The following is a 25,108-nucleotide window of genomic DNA, read 5'->3' on the forward strand; positions in this document are numbered from 1 at the left end:
ATTCATGATAAACTGTTAAAGTTCTAGAAATCCAAGGTCTAGTTATGATAAGGGAATCAAGAATCTGACTTAAACTAGGGATCTAACGTGTGAAAGAAAGCCACTAGTGAAATCCCACATACCTGGTGATGAAATCCACGAAGAAATATTTAGATTTCGGGGTTGGAACTGCTGGAAACTTGTTGGGTTCTTGAACTAGGATTCTTGAACTTTTTCTCCTTTTTGCTTCTAATTTTCTAAGTTTTGATTTATGAATTTAACTTAGGTAAGTTCTTATTATTTTTCTAGGCTTAAAATAACTAAAATCTTATGATTGAGGGCTTAAACGTCGTGTCTTAGTGTTCAAATGTACTAGGAAAAGACCAAAAGACCCCTATAAATCTTACTGTTGGACAAAACGACAACGGAGTGTCATTCAATCGACAAATTGAAGTTTAGGTGTTCTCAACAAGACTTTACTGAAACGATCATAACGTTTTACCCAGAGGTTTTATTTTAGCAAATGCGGTGGATATGGAAACATAATTCAATTATCTATTATTTCATAGGTCATAGGACACCTAATTAATTTTGTGCTAAAAATTATTACCACTTGAAATTTACCCAACAACATTTCCCCCTTAACTGACTGCTAACTTTCACCTTCGGTCATACCTATGGACCGTAGATCGAACAACGATACATGATGGTCACTGGTAGTTCATGTCAGAGGGTGGGTAACTTTGGTCTCAATCCATGGACACAAACCACGGACCTAGTCTGACTTATGGACCGCATGTCTGTCTGTGGATTGACACTTAGTAGATTTTTCTAGGCTGAGTTTTAGGGGAGTTCCAGTTGCAAACGATGGATGTGTCAGACTACGGTTCATCGATAGTGACCACCGATTGGACCTGCAAATTTCAGAAAAGATTATTTTCGGTCTGTATTGGATATGGAGTCTTACAATTAATTTAGCATTAAGAGATTTTAGGATGCCAAAAATACATTTCCATCCGGCAAGTAAAAGTGAATTCACTTTTTTGTGTACTCCAATTTAAAAAATTCATACTTCGAGTAGTGTCTTAGCCGTAATTTTCACATAAATAATTTGAATATTCTGTTTGACCGACTCTAATGACTTTAGTCTTAGTTATTTAATTTTCTTAATGCATTCATTATATATTTTTATAAATCTAATATTGAATTGAGTAACATAAAAAGTTGATCAAAATTCTTAATTTTGTCATACTTACGCTTCAAATCCGAATCACTATAAATAAAGTTGTCCCCCTTTCACTCTCCACAGATAAAATCTCAAAAGCTCTTTCTTTTGAGAGCTTCGATAGTAGCAAGAAAGAGTTTTACTTTACTTGAGTATCTGTATATACCAAACAAAGTCATTTCTTTTCCTCTTTTAAGATGCATTTATATTGTAACGCCCCGAGCTACCCCCGAGACGTGGACACGTGATTCCAAGCTAACCTTGCTCGCATAATCATGAGCATACTAAAGATAATAAACTCTTGTAGAACCTAAATAATAACTTATAATGAAAAGATGGGGAATATTCATATTCAATAACTGAGATATTTTAAAACAATGAGTATAACGAAGGAGATATTAATTCAATACTAAGTTGAACCTATGTCTGAAAATAGCCTCTAAACTAGACTAGAAATATCGCGACAAGCCCCAACCTAAATCTAGAAAAAATGGAAACTAAATGACTAAAGACTGAAAAAGACACTTATTATTGTTGTCCTGGAAGAATGAGGACTCACCACTGAATATACTGAACTGGAGATCAAAAATCGATCTATGCGTGATCTGGATGATGAGAACCGGAACCTACATCAAGAAAAGATGTGTTGCACATATGCGTCAGTACTTGAAAGGTACTAAGGATGTAGAATAGACTAAAACTGAAATAAAATATAATTGAAGAATCATAAAAGCAAGTATAATAATCTTACATGATAAAATGAATTCTGCAAATTTTCAGTTTAACATGTCAGATTAAAATACTTGTGCTAAGAGTAATGGGACAACTAATTCATTTTGTGCTAATAGTTATGAAGATTTAAAGTTAATACAACTGTATTTCCCCTTTACTGTCTGCAAATTTTCTACCTAAGGACCGTGCTGGATATCCGTAGCTCTTTTCAGAGAATGGGTGAATTGGGGTCTCGATTGACGGTCATGGACTACGGACCGTCATCTAATCTACAGACTGTCTGTCCGTCCGTCAGTCAAGACTTAGCTAATTTTCTCAGATGAATTTTTTTGGGAGTTTCTGATCCCATCGACAGTTTTGCAGGACAGGCCGTCGATGTCACCGTTGGTTTCACATGCAGATTTTTCTGGAAAAAATCTGATTTTTGGTGTATTTTGGCTACGTGATATTAATTTATCTCCCTTTGGGAACATTCGTCCTCGAATAAAGACTAAAGTAGATGAAATAGAGGGAGAGAGTTGTAAACCCCACTTCAAAACACTGAGAAGTGAGTTTCTGACTTAATTGACTTTCAAGTACATGCAATAACACTGAAAATGCAAGTCTAAACTGAGGGAACATGATTCTAAAACTGAATTAACGCATGAATGATTATATAACTAAATAGGAACTATTACCTCAAACTGGAGCGGAATCGGATGGAAAGAGGTAACGATGCTTCGGTTTCATGGCTGCTTATACTTCCCAAGTAGCTCCCTCAACAGACTAACTCCTCCACAAAACCTTGACTGTAGCGATTTCTCTGTATCTCAACCTTCTAACCTAACGGTCAAGAATCTCAACTCGTACATCCTCATAAAAAAGACTATCTTTCACCGCCACAATCTTTAAAGGCACTGAAGAGGCTGGATCACCCACAATTCTGCAAGAGTGAGATGTGGAAGACCGGATGCAGTGCTACTAATTCTTCTGGCAATTCTAACCCATATGTCACCTTGCCAACCCTTTTCAAGATCTTGTAAGGGCCTACATATCTAGGGCTGAGCTTCCCTTTTCTTTCCAAATTTCACCACCATTTTCATAGGTGAGACTTTCAGAAAAACCCAATCATCAACTGGAAACTCTAGTTCCCATCTCCTTACATCTGCATAAGATTTTTGACAACTTTAGGCTGTCTTACCTTTATCTCTAATTAGTTGCACTTTCCCCATAGCATTAAGGACTGAATCAGGCCCTATAAAGCTGCTTCACCTACTTCAAACCAACAAACAGGAGATCTACATCTATGCCAATATAAACCCTCATAAGGGTCCATTTGAATGAAAGAATGGTAGTTATTGTTGAAGTCAAACTCAATAAGAGAAACATTATCATCCCAAATACCTTTGAAATTTATCACACAAGCTCTAAACATATCCTCTACCTGCCCATCCGTTTGTGGATAAATTGATGCACTAAGGGTTAATTGAGTACCTAGACTTTTATGAAATAACTTCTAAAAATGACAGGTAAATGGAGGACCTCTATCTGAGATGATAGACAAAGGAACCCCATGCAACCTCACAATTTCATTGATGTAATGCTTGGCATAGTCCTTTGTTGAATCTGTAGTCTTAACCACTAAAAAGCGAGAAGATATAGTCATCCTATCAACTATTACCCAAATGAAGTCATGATGTCTGCGAGTATGAGGTAACCCTGTGATGAACTCCGTATTGATGACATCCCACTTCTAAGTAGGAATATCAATATCTTGAGTCATACCTCCTAGTTACTGATGTTCTATGTTGACTTGCTGGCAATTGGGGCACTTACACACAAAATCTTCTATATCCCTCTTCATGTCATTACACCAATAGACTTCTCACCGATCGAGGTACATCTTAGTGGCACGTGGATGAATAGAATACCTAGTGTTATGAGCTTTTTCATGAATATGTTGTCTCAACTCGCCCACATTAGGAACACTCAATCTACGATGGTAGAGAAGTACAACATCTTGCCCTTGGGAGAAAACCTCCACTCTCTGATTGTGGAATGCATTCTTAAGCCCAAGCAAAATAGGGGCAGTGTCTTGATTTTCCTTAACCTCCACTACCAAAGAAGATTCTGCCTTATTCTTAACTATTACACCACTATCTGATATGCTCATAAGGTGAACTCCCAAGCGAGCAAGGCTGTGAACATACTTCACTAGCTCCTTTCTTTCTTTCTCAACATGGGCTACACTACCCATAGATAATCTACTAATAGCATCTACTACTACATCCGCCTTACCTGGATGATAATGCACACTCATATCATAATCCTTAAGGAATTCAAACCATCTCCTCTAGTGAAGATTCAAATCTTTTAGGGTTAACACATACTGAAGGCTCTTATGGTCAGTTAACACCATACAAGTAGTGTCTCCACATCTTGAGTGCAAAACCCACTATAGCAAGCTCGAGGTCATGAGTTGGATAGTTTTTCTCATGAACCTTAAGCTGTGTAGGGGCATAAGCCATCACCTTACCTCGCTGCATAAACACACAACCTAGGCCAACACTGGATGCATCACAATATATCACATAACAATCTGAACCCTCTGGTAGAGTAAATACAGGAGTTGTAGTCAATATAGTTTTCAATTTTGCAAATATTTTCTCACAATAATCTGACCATTGGAACTTGTCAATATTCTGAGTTGACTAAGTCAATGGTGAGGATATGGATGAAAATCCTTCCATGAACCCTCTCCAATAACCTGTTAGACCTAAGAAACTTCTGATATATGTAGTAGAGGTAGGCATGGACCATTGTTTCACCGCTTCTCTCTTCTATGAATCCACTCGGATCCCTTTACTAGATACAATGTGACAAAGAAAAGCAGTGGATTGCAACCAAAACTCACATTTGCTGAACTTAGCGAATCACTTGCAATCTTTGATAGTCTGTACAACAACTCTCAAATGACTTGCATGTTCTTCCTCAAACCTAGAGTAAATGAGGATATCATAAATGAAGACGATAACGAAAAAGTCTAAGTACTGTTTGAACACTTTGTTCATCAAATACATGAAAGCTACAGGAACATTGATTAGTCCAGATGACATAACTACATATTTATAATGACCATACCGAGTTCTGAAGGTTGTTTTCGAAATGTCACTATCTATGACTCTGAGGTGATGATAACCCGATCTGAGGTCTATCTTTTAGAATCGACTAGCACCTTGAATTTGGTCAAACAAGTCATCAATCCCAAGGATGGGATACTTATTCTTGATTGTGATATTGTTCAACTTTCTATAGTCAATGCACATTCTAAGAGAACCATCTTACTTCTTTATGAACAATACTGGAGCACCCCGTGGTGAAATTACTGGGTCTGATGCAACCCTAATCTAGAAGGTCTTTCAACTAATCTTTCATTTCCTTAAGCTCTGCTGGAGACATTTTGTAAGGAGGAATAGAAATCTCTTGGGTATCTGGAATGATTTCAATTCCAAAGTCGATTTCTCTTTTGGGAGAAACTCCGGGAAGATCTTCCCGAAATACTTTTGGAAATTCACAGACTACTGGAACTGACTCAAGAGTTGGGGTTTCAAGCTAAGTCTAGAATCCCTAACCCAAACTAGATGATTGAGTAACCCTTAGATATCATCTTTCTGGCCTTAATGTAAGATAAGTCGATCCATAGGCACTAATCTACTACCTTTCCATTCTAAGATTGGTTCATCTAGAAACTTAAAACGAACAATCCTAGTTCTATATTCGAATGAGACATAACATGAGCGTAAACAATCCATGCCTAGAATGACATCAAAGTCTACCATTTCTAAATCTACTAGATCTGCTAAGGTGACATTCTGAGATATTGTGACAGGGTAATTTCTGTATATACGTCTAGCTATAGCTGGGTCACCGACTGGAGTTAAGAATGAAAAAGGTTCTGAGAGAGTTTTTGGACTAACATTGAATCGGACTTCTAAACTAAGTTAGAAAAGACAAAGTCATGTCTGTAGTCTTTCCACTGAGTGAACCATATGTTAGTCATATCCTTGAGTTTTTAGGTTGTCAATCTCACCCACCACTATGAGTTACTAATATCACACCAAATATTCTCTTGACGTTATCAATGAACTTCTGTTGGTCTTTACTAACATGCGACCCCAAAAACATAAGCGGATTCATCCTAACAAAATCACAAACTCTATATTGTTCTTGTTTGTCATACTCTGAGCCAAAAGCTGAATTTGCATTCTAAAACTCTGCATTTAAACTGCCTTATCTGTTACAAGTGGAACTGTGTTAGCATTGCGTTCATAGCATTCCATGCCTAAGCTCTACGAGAAGGCATGATATTAAGTGCAAAACGTCAAGTTAAAATGGAATTTGATCATACCTTTCCCAAGATAAGAGTAACAAGAAAGTGTTGTTTTTCCTAAAACACTTTATGGTCTCCCTCTAATTAGATTTGATGCACTTCACACCCATGAATAGGACTCTACTTAGTGCGTCTTTTTAAGATATCCTAGGACTCTTTAACCTAGTGCTCTGATACCAAGTTTTGTCATGCCCTAAGCTACCCCCGAGATGCTGACACGGAACCTAGGACCATATGTGATCCCAAGCTAACCCTGTTGGGATGATCATGAGCATACTAAAGATCGTAAATTATTGTGGAAGCTAAACCAAAACTTATAATTAAAAGATGGGGAATATCCATATTCTATAACTGAGATATTTGGAAACAATGAGTTGAATATGAAGGAGATAATAACTAATGTAATTTGCATATAACTATGTCTGAAAATAGCCTCAAAACTAGACAAGAAATACAGGGACAAGCCCCCAGCTAAATCTAGCAAAAAACTAAAACTAAATTACTAAAGACTTTAAAGACACTCATGATTGTTGTTCTCGGAGAATGAGGACTCACCAATTAATCTACTAAACTTGAGATCGAAACTCGATCTATGCATGAACTGGTTGCTGAGGACATGAACCTGCATCAAGAGAAGATGTAACACACGTATGTGTTAGTACTTTAAAGGTACTAAGCATGTAGGATATATTAAAGCTGAAATAAAACATAACTAAACAAGCATAAAAGCAAGTATAATAATCTGACATGATAAAATGAATTTTGAGCTAAATACTGAATATACTGATAAATGGTCAATGTAGAGAGTCTGACTGAACTTAGGGAGCTACTAATCACCGATAATAAAACCACATGAGCTAAATGTGGTGTCCGATGTATACACCCCATCGAGAGGACCCAATATACCGTTCCAAAGGTATAAAGGCATGATGGAGTGATCATTAAACTGATTGCCCACAGAGGGAACTTACAACCTACTTGGCTAGTAGTTCTAGGACTAATTGGGTACGCTGAACCCTAGTACAACTCGGTATTATGCTACTCCCAATAAATTCTGTAAATTCACTGATTATTCTTGAGTTTTTGTAAATACTGGATAGTTTGAAATTGAACATGCAAACATAGAATGCAACAATTAATTTGGTAATCATGCATTTATAACTAAGGCATGTATATCTAAAATGTCTAAAATATCTGACCTAGCATGTGTAATTCAAGAACTAAAAAAATACATAGCTAGGGTTCTGAAATTAATGCAATAAACTGAATAATAACATGATTATATGATTTGAAAGATATAATTAATATGTTCATGAAGTTCTCTTGAATTTCTAGAAACCATATATCCATTCATGATAACAAAATCAAGAATATGACTGAAAACTAAGCATTCAATGGGTTAAAGGAACCCACTAGTGATATCCCACATACCTGGTGATCAAATCCACAAAAAAATAATTAAGTTTTGTGGCTGGAACTACCAGACACTTGTTTCGTTCTTGAACTAGGGTTCTTGAGCTTTTTCTCTTTTCTAGCTTCTAGTTTTCTAACTTTTGCTTTAATGATTTGACTTAGATATGTTTTAATTATGTTTATAGGCTTAAACTATCTAAAATATGGTCATTTAGGGTCAAAAATATGTAACTTATGATTTAAACGTAGTGGGATAGGTCAAAAAGACCCCTGGGTAGTTTGGTGTCAGACTAAACGACGCCTAGGCCTGACAGTCCGTCGTCTGCCCAGCGCCCATTCGTTGGGTCCGTCGTTAGGTCCTGTTCGACAGGTCTTTACTAAAATGAGTATAAAATTTCACTCAAAGGTCTGATTTTAGCAAGGTTGGTGGATATGGAAAGATAATTCAATTATCTATCTGTGGGTAGGTCATGGGACATCAAATAAATTTAGTGATAATAGTTATTACCATTTGAAGTTGACCCAACTGCATTTTCCCTTAACAGAATGCAAATTTTTCACCTATGGACCGTGATTGTCATCCGTAGATCTTGTCAGATAGTGGGTGAATAGGGGTATGGATCGACGGTCATGGACTACGGACCTTCGTCTTACCTACGGACTGTTGGTCCGTCCGTCGATCAAGACTTAGCCAATTTTTCACAGCTGAATTTTTTGGGAGTTTGATCCCATCGACAGTTGTGCAGGACAGACCGTCATCTGTCCTATAGACCGTCGATGCCACCGTTGGTTGCACCTGAAGATTTCTCTTTAAGAAATGATTTTTGGTCTATTTTAGCTACAGGGTGTTACATATATGTTAATCTTACTTCACTTGAATATGTATAAATTCATTAAATATTTTTAAAATATTAATGTTAAATTTAGCAACATAAAATGTTGACAAAAATTCATAATTTTGTCATACTTACGCTTCAAATCATGAATTACTATAAATAAAGTTCTCCCACACCAATATCTCAAAAGCTCATACTTTTGAGAGCTTCAATAGTATCCAAAAAGAGCTTTACTTCACGTGAATATGTCTATATATCGAACATGGCTATTTGTTTCATTTCTTTTCCTCCTTTTATATTTTATAATATGTTTATATAACTAAAAAAGTCATTAGTTTTCTTAACGCCTTTATTATATCTTTTTTAAAAAATAATAATGTTGAATTAAGCAACATAAAAAGCTGAACCAAATTCTTAATGTTGTCATATTTACGTTTCAAATCTTAAATCACTAGAAATAAAGTCGTCCCCGTTTCACTCTCCACATATAAAATCTCAAAAGCTATTTCTTTTGAGATTTCAATAGTACCAAGAAAGAGATTTACTTCACTTGAGTATGTCTATATACCCAAAAGTCATTTCTTTTCCTCCTTTTAGATGCATTTATATGTTTATATACTTAAGAAAGTCATTTATACTTTTTTTTACTCGAATTGAACTCAATTCAAAATAGTTTCCATTTTTTTTTAAATTTTGTTGTTCACGTTCATAATTAGTTATTATTTTTGGTGTAAAACCTCGTAAATTTAAAGTAGCTAGGATTAAACAAAGAAACTAAGAATAGTTTTTTTTTGGAATGAATGGTAAAAATATGGAAAATTTCTTAAGTGTAAAAGAGAGTTTTTGGTAATTTTCAAACCGTTATAACTTCCAGCTTAGGATGAGTTAGGGTGAGTTATTTATATGGTCGGAAAGTCCTTGGGAAGATCTTACCAATTGCACCAAGTTTGTGGAATTTGGATGTTGTGTGATAGAGTTATACCTTTCGGATGTTGGGTCGTTGGATTTAGAAAAGCCCAATCTTGATTTTATGAGGGTAAAGTGGTCTGGTGAAATTTTCGAGTTAGATCGTGCTACTTTGAAATTCGGTGGTGTTTTTCGTAGCAGTCCAAGGGGTTGGTTTAATTTTGGGTATGCTTCGTTTGCTTTTCTCTTCTTTTCTCCCTACTATTTCCGATTTTTTAAGGTTTTATTAGGGGTAAAATTAAACCTTAATTTAGTTTTAGAAAAATCTTGACACTAGAGATTTTGGAGAACCAAGAGGAGAAGAAGAAAAATGAGAGAAAATTAAAAGTGTTCATCAAGAACGCCAAGTCCGTCATGTGGAATTCGTCAGGGGTGATCCCTATTAAGGTATGTGGGACATTTCGTGTTGGTTTTATTCACTCACACATCAATTTGTTTCAATTCAGCAAATTTATGGATTGTTCCTATGCTAGCATTTAAGTTCATGAAGGAAAGTTTTGATTTCTTGTTGATTGGATTGTTGGCTACGATCGTTGGTTATATACTTTTTTCTTAGAGTTATTTTGATTTAAGATCATTTGTTATTGATACTACTAGTAGTCCGAATCATATGGTTAGAGAACTAGGAATATTTGGAGGGTTTGGAGATGAAAAATGAGTAGAAAAATTCATGAGACATACCTGGGTAGATGTAACACCCCATATCCAAAACAGACCAAAAACCAGTTTTTCAGAAAAATCTGCAGGTGCAAACAAATGATGGTTATCGACGGACCGTAGTCTGACCCACGGTACGTCTTTCATATCCGTCGATTGAGTCAGAACCCACCAAAAATCTCAATCGATAAAATTTGACTAATTGTCGAACGACGAATGGACTTATGGTCCATTGGTCAAACTACGGTCCGTAGTTTGAGTCCGTTAATCAACACCCCATTCACCCACACTCTGATAAGAACCACGGTTGACTAGCAAGGTCCGTGTATGGACCTACGGTCCGTAGGCCTTACCGTAGGTGAGAAATAACATACACTAAGGGGGGAAAATGCAGTTGGGTCAACTTCACATGGTCTTAGCTCTTAGAACAAAATGAATTTAGGTATCCCATGACCTACCAAAATATAGATAATTTAATTAGCTTTCAATAGCCACTGATATTACTAAAATCAGACCTCGAGTACAATGTTATGCCCATTTTAGTAAAGGTATGTCGAACAGACCTAACCAATGGATCAAACGACGGACCGTCTGTCCAGGTCGTCATTTGGTCCGACAGCAACTTACCCAAGGGTCTTTTGGTCTTTTTCCACTTTATTTAAACCCTAAAATATGTTGTTTTGACCATGAATAATAAGATTTTAGTTTGTTTAAGCCTAGAATCATAACCTAAGTCAAATCATTAAATCAAGACTTAGAAAATTAGAAGCTAGAAAGGAGAAAAAGGTCAAGAACCCTAGTTCAAGAACACAACAAGGTTCCAGGAGTTCCAGCCCCAAAATTCAAATATTTCTCCATGAATTTCATTACCAGGTATGTGGGATTTTCCTTGTGGGTTCCTTTCACACGTTGGGTCCCTTGTTTCCAGTTTGATTCTTGATTCTCTTATCATGATTAAACCTAAGGTTTCTAGAATATTGATAGAACCTCATTTATTTTGCTAAATATATGTTCCAAATCATATTGTAAAGTTATTATTCATTTTATCCCATGAATTTCAGAACCCTAACTTTGTATTTCTCTAGTTCTTGAATTACACATGCTAGGTCAGATATTTCAGCTATTCAGTTATACATGCCTCCATTTTTAATGAATCATTATCACATTAAATATTGCATTCTCAGTTTGCATGTTCAGTTTTGAGCTGTAAAGTTATTACAAAAATTAAGACATAATAACTTAACTACATAAATTAATAGGAGTAGCATATTATCGAGTTGTACGAGAGTTCAGCGTACCCAATTAGTCCCAGAACTACTAGCCAATCAGGTTGTACGTTCCCTCAATGGGCAATCAGTTTAGTGATTATGATAACATGTCTTTATACCTTAGGTAGGGTATATTGGGTCCTCTCGATGGGGCGTATACATCGGACTCCTCAGTTAGATCATGTGATTTTATTATCATTTATTAGTAGCTCCAAAGTTCATTCAGACTCTCTTGCATTGACCATTTATCAGCATACTCACTATTAAGTTTCAGCATGTTATAAATTTGTCATTGCATTCAGTTAGCTCTGAATTCTCTATATATAGTTCATATTGGTGTACTTGCTTTTGCGTTTGTTCAGTTATTTTTTATTTCAGTTTTATTCTATCATATATGCTCACTACCTTTCAAGTACTGACACATACGTGCTCTACATCTTCTCGTGATGTAGGTTCACGTTCTCAGCATCCAGATCACACATAGATCGATTTCTGATCTTCTATTTAGCAGATTCAGTGGTGAGTCCTCATTCTCCGAGGACATAGTCATGAGATTGTTTTTCAGTATTTAGTCTTTTAGTTTCAGTTTTTTCTAGATTTAGCTAGGGCTTGCCTAGTTTAGAGGCTATTTTTAGACATAGTTAGTTATAGCTTAGTATTGAGTTAATGTTTTCTTTGTATTAAACTCATTATTTCAAATATTTCAGTTATAGAATTTGGTTATTCCCATCTTTTCAGTCTAAATTTATGATAGCTTCTGTAACAATTTATATTCTTTGGTATGCTCATGATCATGCAACAAGGTTAGCTTTGGATCACTTGTGGTCCTAGGTCCGCAATAACTTATATTCTTTGGTATGCTCATGATCATGCAACAAGGTTAGCTTTGGATCAGTTGTGGTCCTAGGTTCCGTGTTTGCGTCTGAGGAGTAGCTCGCGGCATGACTGTTGGGGCACGCGACGTGCTTGCAGTATGACGCTGGTGGCGCGCCACCAATACACCCAACCCAGCGTCTATTTTTCAATGTTTAGCCCTTTTATGTCCTTCCAAGGTACATTCACATTTCCCAAAGATTGAAATTACTTCAAAAGATTTCTAAATAGCTAGAAATCATCAAAGAACTCAAATACTAACCTTGAATCCATGATTTAATTCAAGGGAAGTCAAGTTCAAAGTCAAGTATATAAGCTAATGAAGCAAATCAACGGGTATTCACATAAAATCTCAAAATCTCTTTGTTTTGAGGGCCCCCATAGTAGCAAGAAAGAGCTTTACTTCACTTGAGTATGTCTATAAGCCCAACAAAGTCATTTTTTTCATTTCTTTTCCTCTTTTTTTTTTCATTTATCTATCTATATACACAGCAAACTCATTAAAACTATATGTTGACTCGAAATACATTCAATTTAAAATAATACACTTTTACATGTTGTAGACACGTAATTTTGACCGAATTTAAGTTTAACACCAATTTTTAGAGCATAAAAAATTTTATCAATCTAAATTAAATATACTTTGACTTTTTTATTTATTTATTATTTTCATTAAGTTTATTTAAAAGATATAAGAATAAACAACATAAACATAATTTTTATTAGATAAGTTTATTTTGACTGTTAAAAAATAATATATATATATATATATATATATATATATATATATATATATATATATATGTATGTATGTATGTATGGATGTATGTATATATATATGTATGGATATATGTGTATATATATGTATGTATATATATGTATGTATATATATGTATATGTATATATGTATATATATTACATATATTATTTAAATAAACTAATATTTCTTAATTATGTCTTTTTTGTTTTAATTACCCATTTAGCTTTATTTATTTATTTACTCAAAACAATTAGAAATTAATATAATTATCATTTTCATATATGTATTTAATATTTAAAAAGAAAAAGGACCCACGATCCCACTCCCCCTTACCCACACTTTACCCACTTCCTCCCAAAACATGCACGACCTGCACACATACACTACTACTACTATCTATCTATATACATACAATTAGAAAAAGAAAAGAGAAGATATACAGAGACACACACGGGAAACAAAAAGAAAAATAAGAAATCAGCAAACAGAAGGGGACGAAAAAAAGATCAGAAAGGTTAAAAAAAACGAGAAGGAGAGAAAGAAAGAAAGAAAAAAGGTGAAAATAAAAAATACAAACAAAAAGAAAAAGACTCTTTCACAAACAAAAATCAGTAAATATATTCACATATTCTGCTTTGACTCACAAACAAAGGTTGAAGTTGAGGTCTACTTTCGCCGTTCCTTATTCGAATTGTTTTCTTTTGGTGGAATTTTTGCAAGAGGTACCATTTATTTTTTTTAAATAATTTAATATCATGTTATACAAACATTGATTGCAATATATTGAAGTTGTCAAATTTCACATGTGGTTAAACCGTTATGTTTTTATATAAAGTTTGTTAAAATATTTCATATCAACTTTATATTTAGATCCTTTATATAGTTTTATTATGTGTGAAATTGCTATAAAAAACCGTAGTTTATTTCATATTAAATAATTCATAGTTTATTTCAAGCTTAAGTAAAATTATTGTGTAAGTCTACTCTTATGTTTCATGTTTAGTTTTTAATGATAATATGTGTAGTTATTATAATTCTAATGATAATATGCATAGTTATCCACATTTTTATATTCATGTCTTACTAATTTGAATGAATTTTTTTGTTTGGTTGTGTTGAGAAATGTATTAAATTATATTTTATATTATATTATGTGTGTTGTCTTACATTATTATTTTTAGATTCTATAAAAAATAATAATAATAAACTTGTTAGGATAAGGAGAGGATAATAAATTGAAAGAAAAAGATAAAAAATAAAAAAAAATAATAACAATAAAAATGGAATAAAGGAAAAGAGGTAGAATACGTGCATAAGAAAAGAAAAGAAAAGTAGTGAAGAAGGAATGTTTGAATTAGAAAAAGAATAATATATATATATATATATATATATATATATATGATAAAAAGAATGTAAAAAATGTACACGAAAAAGTTAAAAAAAAATAATAAATACTTTAAAAATGAATAATACAAAAAGTATAGCGTCAAAAATATATAAGATATTTTATTATTATCATAAAAAAACTATTAAAAAGGGTAAGAAAAGAAAAAGAAGAAAATCAATGTAAAAAAAATTAAAAAACGGAAAGTTAAACAAAAAAAACGTGACAAATTAGTATAAAAAGAAATAAGAAGAGAGAAACAAAAACACAATAAAAAAACAAATAAAAATAAATAAAATAAAATAAAAGAGAGAAATTAAGAAGCATGCAAATGTGGAAAGCAAAAAAAAATAATTAATAAAAATGTGTAAAAACTTCACATGTCTATAAAATAGTGCAGTTTTAGATATGTTAATATAAATAAAAGAATGAGGGTAAATACATTTGTCTTAATAATACAGTATTAATAAATTAGTTTAAGTCATAAATGTCCACAAAGCGACCGTGCTAGAACCACGGGACTCGAGGGATGCCTAATACCTTCCCCTTGGTTAACAGAAGTCTTTACCCGAACTCGTTCGCACAGCAAACAAAGAGTCATTTCCTTTTGATTAGGGATTAAACAAAAAAGGTGACTTGGAACACCGTAACTCAATTCCAAGTGGCGACTCTGAAAAAACTAAAATAATCCCCTAATTAATAACGTCACTTAAATTTGAAAAACCCTTACGCCGCCGCGCGAAAAAGGGGTGTGACATCTCTGGCGACTCTGCTAGGGACTAGAATTCGAGCTTGTAAACATGGACTTCTACATGACTTTATTGTGTATTTACGTACTTATCGATTTGTGAATATTGTGTTTAATTGCATAATATGTTATTGGCTTGCTTATTTACCCTTTTGATAATATGTTAACGATCATATAACTGTCTTTCCTCGCGCATCCATCTGAGTCTTCTGAGATACTTTATTCGGAGATGCGATTACGCTTCCGAGCCATGAGATACCAGAGATGCGGCAACGCTCCTGGGAAGGATTCTATAGTAACACATGTCTTAGAATGGGAAGGACTAACAGTGAGGCCAGAAAGCCCTGGTACTGGTAAGTTGTCCCTTATCGACTCGAGTAGTCCGCTCGTTTTATGGCCAGTCGAGACACCTTCCCTATTAGATTGTTTACCTTTTAAAACAAGCCTCAACAATGACTATCCCTAATAGGATTCTATTTATCTGCATCATGCATAATGTTGAATTAATGGGGAGTTTGACACAAGAGTCAAGCCTGTCTAGGAGAAGTATCCCAACTTAAGACTATCATGTACATTATTTGTGTTATTTGTTGCATTATTGAGAAGACTATACAAATGTTGATCGGCTTTAGATGAATGAATTATAATGAAAACGAAAAATATCAAATTAAAGTTTTTACGTAATCCTTTTATTAAGCACAATTTTTTCTATCAAAATTCAATTTTTTTACAAATATAAAAATCTATCATTACCATCAAATTTTTTTTTATATAAAAAAATTTTTGAAAATTTAATCAACAAAAATAATATATAATCGAATATACTAATATTTTTAATTTTGGAAAAATTTTAAGGTCTATATATATATATTTGTCCTTCTTCCTTTAATAACCTTTTTTTTTAAAAAAAAAATAATAATAAAAAATTTGGTTTTTTTTGTGTGTATGATTTTTACTTATTCTTATTTTAAAAAATATATATTTTTATTTTTAAAAAAATTACTTTTTTTGTGTGTATGATTTTTTCATTATTCTTGTTTAAAAAATATATATTTTATTAAGCCTAGTTTGTCACTATCATAATATAGGGAAATATGAATCCATATGGAAAGGGAGATAAGAGACAGAGAGAGGACCAATCACCTCGATTCATGATATTGGATAAGGCCCCGGCACTCTTGGAGACATGGTATGAAAATATGACAAACCATGGACGAGAAATGGTGTTGAAACGCTTGGGATTTCTACGAAGCCTTTTGTATGTTGAGCCACGAAGGGATTTCATAGAAGCACTAGTGCATTTTTCGGACCCGTTAAGGAATGTATTCCGTTTTTCTGGTTGTGAACTCATTCCCACCCTTAAGGAGATAGGGGCATTCATTGGAAAGGGTAAACATCTTCACAAAGAATGATACCAAAACATATTAATGGGAGGAGGTTTCTAGAATTACTGCATATAAATGAGAATGATATAGGTTGTTGTCTCGATAATGGAGGGGTTCCGTTAGAATTTTTGTACAAAAGATATGGCAAAAGTGATGGATTCGAAGTGTATGGAAAGAAACTCCGTAATAATGGGTGTCGTCTAACCTGGGAAACACACAGTTATGATGCCTTCGTGGTGGTTTTTTTGGGGATCATGGTGTTTCCAAAAAAGGGAGGAAAAATTAGATTGAACTTAGCTGCAGTCATTACAGCTTTTGAGAAAAAAGCCTAATATCACCCTCGTACCAATGATTCTGGCAGACATCTATCATGCTTTAAATATTTGCAAGGATGGAAAAGACTACTTTGAGGGATACAATATGTTATTACAACTATGGATGATTGAACACATTTATTATCACCCTTATGCAGTGGACTTTAAAGTAGAATGGAATGATTATATTGGAGGTCACAAAGAAAGAATCAAAGATCATAGTTTTCTGAAGGGTATTGAAGATTGGAAGCAACACCTCAATAATCTGACCGTTGAGGTGATATACATGTCTAATTTTCGATCGTTCGTTGCCCTAATGGGTCTTCGAGGTGTCCAACCTTACATGCCACTAAGAGTCATGCGACAACTTGGGCGAAGCCAGTCTATACCACCCAATGAAGATATGCGTGAATTCATGTATGAGTTTCATCCCAAGATACATTTAAGACAATCAGAGATATTTAAGATTTGGGGGGGATGCATACTTTCAAGTCCGCGCGATATGGTGAAGGATCGCACTAGAGGCGAGGTGGACAAAGCATACTTAGATTGGGTTCATGATCAGCCCCTTCCTAAGGTTATGCCAGAAGGGTCAATAAAAGGACATATAGATCGAGAAGCAGAAATTGAGGTTAAGATTAAGAAAGCTCGCCTCAAAGTCAAAAAAAAGCTACAAATCCACTATGGATATCCTAAGTAATGACCTGAAAAACGCTAAAGAGGAGTTGGCCCAACATTATGCGATATTTGAAGTTAGAGTTAGAAAACACCGCTCTACCATTCTAACCTTACAAGAAGACTTGGGCATTGCCACAGGCGCTATGGAGCAACAAGAAGAGGAGTATAAGAAAGAAAAGTCCCAACTTTTCTGCGCACAGTCTAGATTCCTAACTCAAGTTAAAGCCTCTATGGAACGGGAAAGAGAAATAGCAAGGCGTTTCAGTGCTTATCAGGTAGACTGTGAGATTGAGAGAGGTCAAAGGATAACCGAGCGAGATGCACTCCACCTTCAAATCGAAGAGCTCCAAGAACAAAGGGAAAATTTGACGCATGAAGTGAATACTGCTCACCACTGGTTACAGAATTGTTATGACAATATGGATGAAGCCCAGAGACCGAATACTGCAACTCAGGGAAGAACTCAACAATTTTTATGCTAGATATTAACCGTGCTTTAGCTCCATATCTACCGAAAATGTTGGCGAAGATTTTTAAGGGTCTTGTATATGATTGAGATTCGAGGATTCAGTTTCTTTTCAAGTCTATTTTCTTAGTAGTGATTATTTCATTTTATTTTATTACTATTTTTAGTTTTTTTTCTCTCTTTCTTTCCGTTTTAGTTATTTTATTTCATTTAAAGTCTATCTAAGTCCTAGGTACTTCTGTTTTTTTTTATTTATTCAAATCCTTGTTGTTAAAATATTTGAAAATGAATGAAAAAAGATTTGCTTTTGGTCACCTTATGTGCATATGTCATGCAAAAAAAATATTATTAATATTTTTTTCTCGAACTATGCAAGATCTGATTCATGGGCCAAACATGATACGTAGGCAACCCAGGGGGTTCGATCCAAATTATTATAATTATTATTATTATTTTTATTATTTCTTTTCTTTTTTCATTCTTCTTTATCTTAAAAAATGATAATCATAATCATAATAAATAAATAAACAAACAAATAAGTAAATAAATAAAAATAATAAAATATTTAAAAAAACTAATGAAAGAGAAGAATGCCTAGGTATGCCGGGATGAAACATGAGGTCCTTCATATTAGAAGTATGTATGTGGATACAATGTGCATAATTTCTTAATACTAATCGGTTTATTACTCTATTCAGAGAGAGAGAGATAGAGAGAGAAAGAGAGAGAGAGACATACTAGCTTAAAGGTAGTTGGTTTAAGGTTAAACTGGCATCACATCCTTACAACACAAGATCGAAAGAGAAAAAGAAAATGTCCCCCAAAGACGTAAATGAATCGGACAATGATGAGGAGATCCAAAACCAGATTACTTCACAAGAAATAGGGACAACAAAAGAGATAAGGGCGTTAAAACAACAAATGGCAGAGATGTAAGAGGCTTGGATGAGTGGACAACCTCCAGCGTCTTCAACCCGAGACTATTTTAATACATATATGTCTCACCCTATCCCGGTGTCGACAAACGATCCGATATATCCCCCTGGATTCAGCCCCTACACTAACACATCCAATGTCGCTGGAACTTCTATGGTGCGCCCTTCGAATACGTCTGTGATAAGTAATCCACTCTTTGTGTCAACTGCCCCGACTAATAGCATCCCGCAGCCAACGATGGTGCCCAAATCCAACAGCGATCCTCCGCCCAATGTTCGGCGTGATCAGAGTTACACTCTTGAAGAGGCCATTAAAATTCCAAGCTTTTATCCCCACATTCATCAATATAGTTCTCCTGTCGAAATTGAGAAGATGGTCAAGAATGAGGAACATGAAGAAATGACTAAGAAAATAAAGAGTTTGGAAGAGAGTATAAGAGATATGCAAGGACTAGGAGGCCACAAAGGCGTATCGTTCAGTGACTAGTGTATGTTTCCTCACGTCCATTTACCTGCTGGTTTTAAAACTCCGATGTTTGAAAAATATGATGATCATGGAGACCCCATAGCTCATCTAAAGATATATTGCAACCAATTAAGGGGTGCAGAGGGCAAAGAAGAGTTACTTATGGCATATTTTGGGGAAAGTTTAGTAGGGATTGCATCTAAATGGTTCATAGATCACGATATCACCAACTGGCACGCATGGGATTATTTGGCTCGATGTTTTGTATAGCAATTCCAATATAATATTGACATTGTTCTAGATCGCTCCTCGTTAGCCAACATGAGAAAAAAGACCACGGAAAATTTTCGTGAATATGCTATCAGATGGAGGGAACAAGCTGCTAGGGTTAAACAACCGATGAAGGAGTCAGAGATGATTGATGTTTTTCTCCAGGCGCAAGAACCTGATTACTTTCACTATCTGCTTCTGCCGTAGGGAAGACATTCACTGAAGTATTAAGGTAGGGGAAATGGTGGAAAATGGCATAAAGTCTTGAAAGATTATAAGTCAAGCTGCCTTAAAAGCCACAACACAAGTGCTTCAAAATGGTTCTGGAAATATTGGAGGGAAGAATAGAAGGGAGGATGTGGCCGCTATTGTATCACTACCAAGGACTCATGTCCAAGGTAATTCCTCACAACACTATTTTCCTTCCGAAGATCCACAATGTCCCATACACTCCATATCATGTTTTTAATGCACAACCAATTGCACACCTTCTTATCCACAATGGCGTGCACCAACTCCACAAAATCATCCACCACCCCCACAAGTTCATCAAAATACTACTAGAATTACTTTCCGTCCTAGACCACAATATAAAAAGGGAAATGACGTTAAGTATGAGTTCACTCCTATTGGGGAGTCGTATGCTAGCTTGTTCCAAAAATTAAGGACGTTGAATGTTTTGAGTCCTATTGAGAGAAAGATGTCGAATCCTCCCCCGAGAAATTTGGATTATTCTCAACATTGCGCATATTGTTCTAACTCCCCAGGGCACAACATAGAGAGATGTTGGTATTTGAAAAGGTCCATTCAGGATTTGATCGATTCTTACCAAATTATAGTTGAAAGTCTGAGTGGACCCAACATCAATAGAAATCCATTGCCGAGGCATACTAAAACAAACATGCTGGAAAATGATTAAGGGTCAAGAAGAGTTTGCATCTCCGTATAAGCCAATCCTTAGAGTTGGAACTGACATTGAGAAGTCACCAAATGTTGTTGATCTAACAAAAATGATGCCTTTAGAGGCGGAAAATGTGTTAGAAAAGTTGAGTCCATCAAACACACCCATCTTAACTGTGAAAGGAGCCCTTGAAGATGTTTGGGCAAGCCCGAGTAAGGCAAAATCGTTTGTTCCAAAAGGGTCAAACAATCCTATCTTGATCGTGCGAGAGGCCCATATTCCTCCTGTGATTATCAGGCCAGTACCTCAACTCCCAATGACTAACCCCAAAGATGTTCTTTGGAATTATGAGCCTACTGTCGTGACAGACAAGGGAAAAGAAATAGATGAAGTGGGAGGAATAACCTGTTCAGGAAGATGTTATGTCCCTATGGAATTAAGGAAAACAAAAAATGACCAAATACAAATAAAGAGTCCGGTCACTGAAGGAAAGGCAGAGAAATTCCTAAGGAATATAAAACTTTCAGACTACTCCGCGGTGGAACAATTAAGAAAAACACCAGCCCATATCTCTTTGTTGTCTTTGCTAATACATTCTGATGAACATCGTAAGGCTGTAATGAAAATTTTGAATGAAGCACATGTTCCTAGTAAAGTTACAGTGAGCCGGTTAGAGAAGATTGCTGGGAGAATATTTGAGGTAAACCGCATCACCCTTTAAGATGATGAACTACCCAACGAAGGTACAAGACATAACCAAGGCCTACATATCACTGTAAAGTGTGAACTTTCATATGTCACTCAAGTTCTAATTGATGGAGGATCTGGAGCAAATATTTGTCCTTTATCAACTCTACAGAAATTGAATGTTAGTGCTGAAAGGGTCCGACCCAACAATGTATGTGTTATAGCTTTTGATGGGTCAAAAACAAATGTAATTAGTGAGATAGAGCTCGTACTAACCATAGGGACTATGGATTTCGCTGTGAATTTTCAAGTGTTGGATATCAACGCGTCCTACAATCTATTGTTGGGGAGGCCATGGGTGCATAGAAGTGGAGTAGTCCCCTCAACGTTGCATCAAATGATTAAGTTTGAATACGACCGACAAGAGGTAATTGTTCATGGTGAGGGGGATTTTTCAATCTACAAAGACTCTTCCTTCCCTTTTATGAAGGCGGATAATGAGAATTAGGCAGTAGTTTATCAAGCTTCTGAGGTAGTGGTTATTGAGCATGTCCCCGAGGGGAGTGTCATTTCAAAACCAAACATGCCCATCGCGTCTGTAATGGTGGTGAATGAATTGCTGAAACATGGGTTTGAGCCGGGTAAAGGCTTAGGAATCTGCTTGCAAGGAAGAACTTATCCTGTGAGTCTACGAAAGAGCATCGGTACTTTTGGCTTAGGCTACAAACCTAGAGTCGAGGACAAAATGAAGGCAAAGAAGCAGAAGAGAGATGTATGGTCACTTACCAAGCCTATACGACCAATCTACAAATCTTTCATCAAAGCCCACGCAACAGAATCTTATCAATCATCTTTTCCAGAGCCAGTGATGAAAGTTAGCGAAGAAATGATCAACTAATTTCAAGATTTATTTGTCGAGGTTGATATGGTGGAAATCGGAGAAGGGACTAGCGACAGAGATGTGCAATTCATTGGTCCTGATGTCAATCTAAACAATTGGGAGGCCTCCCGTCTCCCCGTTAAAGACGAGTCTTGGTAGTCTATCTTGTTTTTTCTTTTGTCATCCGATTCATTCAAGGATTGTAATTTGGATTTTATCTTGTAGTTTTATTTCAAACATTCTATTACCGTTTTCAATAGGATGTAATTGCATCTTTATTTCAGTCTAATATATATGTTCGTTTTCTTTTATACAGTTCATTCTATGTCGATTCTAGTGATATGACATGCATGCAGAATTTTTCGCCAGATCTTAATATCAAATCTAATCTTTGACCTAATATTGAAATAATAAGTCAAGAAATTGAACATGATGAAGACAGAGTATTTGAAGAAGTAAGGAGGGATTTCAATCATTTTGAAATTAAGTCAAATCCAAAAATGAGTGAAACTGAGACGGTAAATCTGGGGGATCAGGAAATTATTAAGGAGACTAAGATAAGTGTACATGTTCGACATCAAAAGGACGATATAATCCAGACCCTGGTTGATTACAAAGATGTTTTTGCGTCATCTTATGATGACATGCCTGGATTAAGCACTGATATGGTTGTTCACAAGTTGCCAATTGATCCTAATTTTCCTCCGATAAAGCAGAAGTTAAGAAAACTGAAAACCAACATAAGTGTAATAATCAAAGAGGAGATCACAAAACAACTTGAAGACAAAGTCATTCAAGTCGCTCAATATCCTTCTTGGTTAGCCAATATCGTACCTGTCCCTAAGAAAGACGGCAAAGTTCGAATGTGTGTTGATTATCGTGATTTGAATAAGGCAAGTCCAAAAGATGATTTTCCTTTGCCTAACATCCATAATTTATTGGATTATTGTGCTAAGCATGAGGTTGCATCTTTTGTGGATTGTTATGCGGGCTACCATCAGATTATTATGGATGATGAAGATGCAAAAAAAACATCTTTTATCACTCCATGGGGTACATATTGTTATCGTGTTATGCCTTTTGGATTAAAAAATGCAGGGGCAACTTATATGAGAGCAATGAAAACCATGTTTCACGATATGATGCATAGAGAAATCGAAGTATATGTGGATGATGTTATTATTAAATCTAAGAAACAGTTAGATCATGTGAAAGGCTTAAGGAGATTCTTTGAAAGGCTCCGCAGGTATAATCTCAAGCTTAATCCTGCAAAATATGTATTTGGAGTACCATCGGGGAAGCTTTTGGGGTTTATAGTCAATCGAAGAGGTATCGAGTTGGATCCTTCAAAAATTAAAGCAATCCAAGAATTGCCACCTCCAAAGAACAAAACTGAGGTTATGAGCCTTCTAGGAAGATTAAACTACATCAGCAGATTCATTGGTCAACTCACAACAACTTGCGATCCTATCTTTAAGTTGTTGAAAAAGAATGCCACAGTCGAGTGGACCGAAGAATGTCGACAAGCTTTTTAAAAAATTAAGAGTTACCTATCAAATCCCCCTGTGTTGGTTCCTCCCGAGCCGGGAAGACCTTTGATATTTTATATGTCAGTACTGGATAATTCTTTTAATTCTTTACTGGGTCAGCATGATTACACTAGGAAGAAAGAGCGGGGCATTTATTACCTCAGCAAGAAATATACCGTTTACGAAGCAAAGTATACCCTTCTTTAAAGAACATGTTGTTCCCTAACTTGTGTAGCACAGAAGTTAAAACATTATCTTTCGTCTTACACTACTTATCTCATCTCTCGTATGGATCCGTTGAAATATATTTTTCAAAAGCCCATGAAAACAGGCAGGCTTGCGAAATGGCAAATATTGCTCACAGAGTTTGACATTATCTATATAACGCGGACCGCAAAGAAAGCTCAAGCATTGGCAGATCATTTGGCAGAGAACCCTATTGATGAAGAATACAAACCACTTAAAACCTATTTTCCAGATTAAAGAAATATCTTCTATCGATGAAGTTGTTCACGATAACAATCAAGGTTAGAAGTTATTCTTTGATGGTGCCTCTAAGAGGAAAGGAGTTGGAACAGGAGTTGTTCTTATGTCTGAATCGGGGGATATTACCCTATATCAGCCCAACTTAGATTCTATTGTACTAATAATATGTCTGAGTATGAAGCGTGCATTTTGGGTTTGAGGTTAGCTGTTGACATGGGCATCCAAGAATTGTTAGTGTTAGGAGACTCAGACTCACTAGTTCATCAAATTCAAGGAGAATGGGAAACTCGAGACCCAAAGCTCATACCATATCAACATTGTTTACAAGGTCTTTGTCAACGATTCGTGTAGATAAATTTTAGACACATTCCCAAAATGCAGAATGAGATTGCAGATTCATTCACCACTTTATCTTCGATGCTCCAACAGCCTGATGACGCACATATCGACCCTTTATACATACAAATTCGTGATCAACATGCTTATTGCAACATGATTGAGGAGAAATTTGATGGTAAGCCTTGGTTTCGTGATATCAAAACATATCTTCAGTCTGGAGAATGTCCGTCGGATGTAACCAGTAATCAAAAAAGAACTATTCAACGACTAGCAAGGGTTTTTTCTTAAGCGGAGGAATACTATATAAGAAGACACCCGATTTAGGTCTTCTAAGGTGTGTAAATGCTCAAGAGACTTCCACAATCATGATTGAAGTACGCTCAGGAGTTTGTGGACCTCATATATATGGATATGTTCTAGCCAAGAAAATACTTCGAGCAGGATATTATTGGCTCACAATGGAGCGGGATTCCATACGGTTTGTTCGTAAATGTCATGAATGTCAAATATATGGTGATTTAATACATTCTCCTCCTTCTGAGTTGCATGCAATGTCGGCTCC

General features: G+C 35.4%; 1 protein-coding gene across 1 annotated transcript; it reads right to left on the reverse strand.

Annotated features, from left to right (window-relative positions):
• Nucleotides 1–3,800: 3,800 nt before the first annotated feature.
• LOC138340224 (uncharacterized) lies at nt 3,801–4,443 on the reverse strand. Its single transcript, XM_069291933.1, has 2 exons — nt 4,332–4,443; nt 3,801–4,213 (listed from the first exon to the last, which is right to left on the reverse strand). Exons 1-2 carry the CDS (start codon nt 4,441–4,443, stop codon nt 3,801–3,803), a joined length of 525 nt encoding a protein of 174 aa, XP_069148034.1.
• Between the last annotated feature and the right edge of the window lie 20,665 nt (nt 4,444–25,108).

The sequence above is a fragment of the Solanum lycopersicum genome, chromosome 12 (genome assembly GCF_036512215.1).
Source record: "Solanum lycopersicum chromosome 12, SLM_r2.1".
NCBI classification, from domain to species: domain Eukaryota; kingdom Viridiplantae; phylum Streptophyta; class Magnoliopsida; order Solanales; family Solanaceae; genus Solanum; species Solanum lycopersicum.

Coding starts and splice junctions, on each gene's coding strand:
- LOC138340224 (XM_069291933.1), bottom strand. CDS start 4,443: ATGGCTTATGCCCCTACACAGCTTAAGGTTCATGAGAAAAACTATCCA. Junction 4,214..4,331: donor GTGGAGACACTACTTGTATG/GTGTTAACTGAC, acceptor ATTATCATCCAG/GTAAGGCGGATGTAGTAGTA.